The sequence below is a fragment of the Ictalurus furcatus genome, chromosome 6 (assembly GCF_023375685.1).
Source record: "Ictalurus furcatus strain D&B chromosome 6, Billie_1.0, whole genome shotgun sequence".
Lineage (NCBI taxonomy): Eukaryota > Metazoa > Chordata > Actinopteri > Siluriformes > Ictaluridae > Ictalurus > Ictalurus furcatus.
Window position 1 is genome coordinate 20,986,150 of NC_071260.1, and position 5,044 is coordinate 20,991,193.

The 5,044-nt window shown below is 36.1% G+C and overlaps 1 protein-coding gene across 1 annotated transcript; it reads left to right on the top strand.

Annotated features, from left to right (window-relative positions):
* Nucleotides 1-2,061: 2,061 nt before the first annotated feature.
* On the top strand, nt 2,062-4,752 carry hoxd11a (homeobox D11a). Its single transcript, XM_053627059.1, has 2 exons — nt 2,062-2,837; nt 3,610-4,752. The coding sequence occupies exons 1-2, from the start codon at nt 2,228-2,230 to the stop codon at nt 3,837-3,839; spliced, it is 840 nt and encodes a 279-aa protein (XP_053483034.1). The 5' UTR covers nt 2,062-2,227; the 3' UTR covers nt 3,840-4,752.
* Nucleotides 4,753-5,044: the final 292 nt, after the last annotated feature.

A 5,044-nucleotide genomic window follows, 5' to 3' on the forward strand; every position in this document is an offset into this window, starting at 1 on the left:
GTCTTCCGCCTATCACCATAAACACACAAATACACACATTATTTCAAAAGAATAAATTTTTGGGTGGGTTATTTAAAAACTTTATTTCATATATTATTATTATTATTAGTAGTAGTAGTAGTAGTAGTAGTCTAGTTGCTAGTAGTAGTAGTAGTAGCAGTAATACTGAGTTTATAATAATAAAAAAAAATGCAGATCGAATTCTTTGAAAGCTTTGCCCCTTGTAATCATTTAAAGAAATGTAGATGCACAGCGCAAACATCCGTGTGGCTGTGATGTGATGTTATATTTTTTATTATAATTTAGTTTTCATTTTATTTTTATTTTATTTCATTTTACATTCAGCTTAATTTTGTTATATTAGGTTCACTACAGTAAAACTGTGGTGAATATCATTTAAGGTATTTTGGGATAATTAGTATTAACATCGTGTTGTCTGCGTAAATGCTTATACTGATATTAGATTGTTTTTAAAATCTTTTTGTAAACTAGGTAGCCGTAGCTTCCATAGCTTGCCTTCTGACTTTTTTCCCCCCCAGACTGTTCTTAGTGGATGGAAATGTGGCTATATGTGTCATATATTTTCTTTTGTTTGGCTTGCTTGGAAATTACAAGTAAATTCAATCAGGACTAAAGCTACACCCATTAAGCTTTCATAGAAATCGAGTTGAGATACATTCAATAAACGAAATAGCAAAAAATTAAACTGTACGGTTTTATAAATTGGATTAAGTAAAACCTAAATAATATACTTTTTAGTAATAAAATATATTTTAGACATTATGTAACTTTTGGTAGTATTAGCAATTGTATGAAATATTCAATACGTTTTGCTTTCTTGGCTCCAGTGTAGTCAACAAATTCTTCCACACAAGACAGTAAAACCAGGGCTCATCCTTTTGTCTGAGCAATAAAATGATTTAAGTGCTGACGGTTATTGTAGATTGCCGGCTGCCTTTCAGGCCTCAGACGTTCAAAGCCAGAAGAGTTGTTTTGGACTTGGCAGTGTGAATCCAGCGTAGCTCCCGTTTCAGGACATTTTTCTTTGTTTAATTGATACGATGCAACGTTCGACAAAAATTATTCAGCAGCCGAAGCTTGGATTTTCTACTAAAACTCTAAAGTAAGTCCAACCTAGATACAATAGGCTATTTCTATTTCTATTATTATTATTATTATTAGTAGTAGTAGTAGTAGTAGTAGTAGTAGTAGTAGCAGCAGCAACAGGAGTAGGAGCAGGAGTAGTGGTAGTAGTATTAAATTCTTCGGCGTCTAGGCTATACAGTTATCAGTAATTTTTACAAACTGGTTTTAGGAATAAGCCTACGTTTTACCTTTGAATAAAACTTACTTCTTTCTCCCCTTAGAAACAGTAAGAAAACATATACTTAATAAAGATTCGCATTAAAGTAAATAACTTTAAACGAGTTATCTGCTTCCGTTAAAAAAAAAAAAACATGTTGTAGAGCTTCCTTAAAACTGTTCTCCAAAACTAAAGTGAACAATAATGTATTGTGAATTGCTGTTAAAGCCAATGCCCGACGCGAAAAAGAGACGAAGGAAAGTACATATAGACTATTGTAACTGTGGAGAAAGCATCACAGTTTGATTAAAATCAGATCGATCGTAAGTCTGTATGTTAATTCAAATCTCCTATAGAAGGATCAAAAAACATTTTCCTGTTTATAAAAACCACAGATGCTCGTCAAGGGTAAGGCGTGGGTACCTGTGGAAAGAAAAACTAGATATTATAGATATTCTTAAAAGTCACGAAAGTGATCCTTATTGAATTCTCAGCAATGCAGATTCAATAATCTGAATAAAATGTTACAAAATGTACTTAATTTGTTGTAATGTGTAATGCTTATATCTCGAGCAAAGTGTATTTGGTAACCTAGCACTTCAGCGATTGTTTAGCTTACTAATGCCTTGTTTATGCACATGGGGAGTTTCAGAAAACGCAGGCAACCAATAATTTGCCGTGTGCTTTTGCCTATGAGCTGCTCGAGACAGTTCCTAATGACTGATATTGATATATGGTAATTTCTTTACCGGATCACATGACACAATTACCTCAAGAATCGATCAAGATGAATTGCACGTCAGCCTACGTTTCCGATTTTTTTTCTCCCTCACGACTCCTGTCCACACGCCTATGGTGCAATAGATGTACAAAGTTTAACACAGTCGAGTTGCCTGTTCCTGCTCTCTAACGCCAAACCGAGATATGACGGACTACGATGATCGCGGCAACTGCGCGTCCAATATGTATTTACCGAACTGCACGTACTATGTGTCGGCGCCTGATTTCTCTACTGTGTCGTCGTTTTTACCGCAGTCCACATCTTGTCAAGTTAATTTTCCATACTCTTCCAATATAGCTCAAGTCCAACCTGTTCGAGAAGTGGCTTTCAGAGACTATGGACTGGATCACCCGAGCAAATGGCATTACAGGGGCAATTACGCTTCCTACTATTCAACGGACGAGATAATGCACCGAGATCTGCTTCAGTCATCAAACAGGGCGGAAATGATTTTTAAAAATGAGTCTGTGTACAGCCATCACGGCGGCACGAACTCCGCGTGCAATTTTTTCACCAACGTCGGCCGAAACGGAGTACTTCCTCAAGGCTTTGACCAATTTTTCGAAACTGTTAACGCTGGAAAGCCCAACCCTGAGTCTTCTAAACAAAAGACTGAGCCTACGGTCCCCGGAGATGCCGCATGTAATAAAGTGTCCACAGATAGCACGGATCAGACAGAAAGAGACGCTGAAACCACAGAGGAAGAATCTCCACTATCAACATGCGAACAAGAGGGGAAGAACAACGGCTCAAGTAGGTACACATTAAACGGCACTTAAAGCTGCTAGACCACTTTGTCGGTTCGGTTTTATGTGCAGCTTTATAAGCATGCAAAGGTTTTTACATACCCAAAACGACTAGCCTTGCTGTTGTAAAACAATTTTTATGATGGGAAAACAGTGCTGGGGCATATGGCGATGATGGTGGAGAGTTGTGTATTTCTGAAATTAATCACAAACTGATATACATGTATAAACGACTACAATTACTTGTCATATACCCTATCGGCCCGTGAAGTGCATTTAGTGCTGCAACTAAACCCGTGTCTATTTCTGTACTTCCGTGTTTCATGAGTTTGTAAGACTAAGTTAATTAGATTAAATAGAATACTGGACTAACCCAAAAGATTTTAACAGAAAGTTGCGCGCTACTCCTAGAAACAACAACAACAAAAAATAGCTTGTTGACATGCTTTTGGGCGCGCGTATGCGTACCTGTTTGTGTCCGTGCAATATGAATGTGCTTTCATTTGTGCATGGGTTTCTTAGGTCGTTACTTTATTGTGTATGTGTCCATCTGTTGTTCGACTGACGAGAAAGGAAATAAAAAAAAACGTGTATCTGTATATGAATTATTATTATTATTTAGTTAGTTAGTTAGTTATTTGAGGACATTGCAGAAAACGTCCAGCTTCACTTGATCTTAAAGTATTTAATGGCAACCAGTTAAGTGGTTGCATAACTAAGTTAAGCACACTTACATTTTAATTGCATTGTTAACTAAGCTATGTTTCTTTTTTTTGTAGGTACAAAGTCCAGAAAAAAGAGGTGCCCATATTCAAAATATCAGATCCGAGAACTTGAAAGAGAATTCTTTTTCAACGTGTACATAAATAAAGAGAAGCGCCTCCAGTTGTCAAGAATGCTAAACCTTACAGACCGACAAGTGAAGATCTGGTTCCAGAACAGAAGGATGAAAGAAAAAAAGCTCAACCGAGACCGTCTCCAGTACTTCACTGGAAACCCTTTATTTTGAAATCATTTTAGCAGACCACGGTCATGGCTTTCACCGAGTCTTGATTATGTATGCTATTGGGACATTATGCATTCAACCGAAACAGATACGCAACCTAAACTGTTAGGTCTGATGTATACTTTTAACTATGCAAACATTTTGGTAGCCTATTAAAACAATGAACTCTTACCTCTGTGAAAATTATATATATAACAAGCAAACATTCTAAAAAAATAATGGTACGAACGATCGACAATCTTTTCTTGTTCTGTTGTTTAATTGTGATTGCTACAGAAACGTAATCGTATTGGTTTTATTTGTTTGTTTGTTTGTTTGTTTGTTTATTTATTGCAATTTTCATGGTACAAGGCTAAGTAAGTCACTACAATTGCAGTAAGCAAAACAAATTTTGATTACAATAATCAATGCGTGTTTTCATTAGTGTAGACTTGTGTATGCATTTGTTTCGGTAGCATGCAGTGTATTGGTGTAGTAAATAAAATATGAATATTCCAGAATTCTTTGAACGTCTTTTAAGTAATAGCTTGTATTTTGTGTGAGGGAATATGCTTGCTGTTGTTTTTTAATTAAATATATTTGTTTTAAAAACGTTTCAAACATTAAAACAGAAATGTGCATGTAAATTACTAAGCATATTCTTTAAATAAATTTCTTTACACTTTCCCGGTCATTTTAGTGATATAATAGTTTAGTCTGTCGACGCTTTAAGGGTGCAGAAACAAAATCATCACTAAGACTAAACGTGTGAAAACCTATATAGGCCAGACGCTCGAGTTTTTGTTCTTTTACACTAAAAGGGTGTTTACCAAACCTTGAACCGCGTCTAGACGTTCAATAAAGCCTAGCTGTAAAGGTCTAAATTGGGGCCTATTGTACCCTCTGGTCAGTCCAAATGCGACGTTGCCCATAAAGTCTGCACATTCTTTTCTAGAATGAGATGTCGATGTACACAAGACCTATAGATTTAGACAGAAAGTAGTATTCTCAAAATGAATCAATAACGCCGATGAAAACTGGACACTAAATTTGGTAAGTTTTGGAGCGCTGCATCATCGTTGCAGTAATGACATTTGTGTCAAAGGTAAGACATGAATATTGACAACATGGGGATCTTGGGTAAGTATGGAAAACGTGGATATAAATATGAAAATCGGGTTTGAACTTCCGTAATGTCAAGGTCGCCACGTAAAATATAGGCGCCTTTT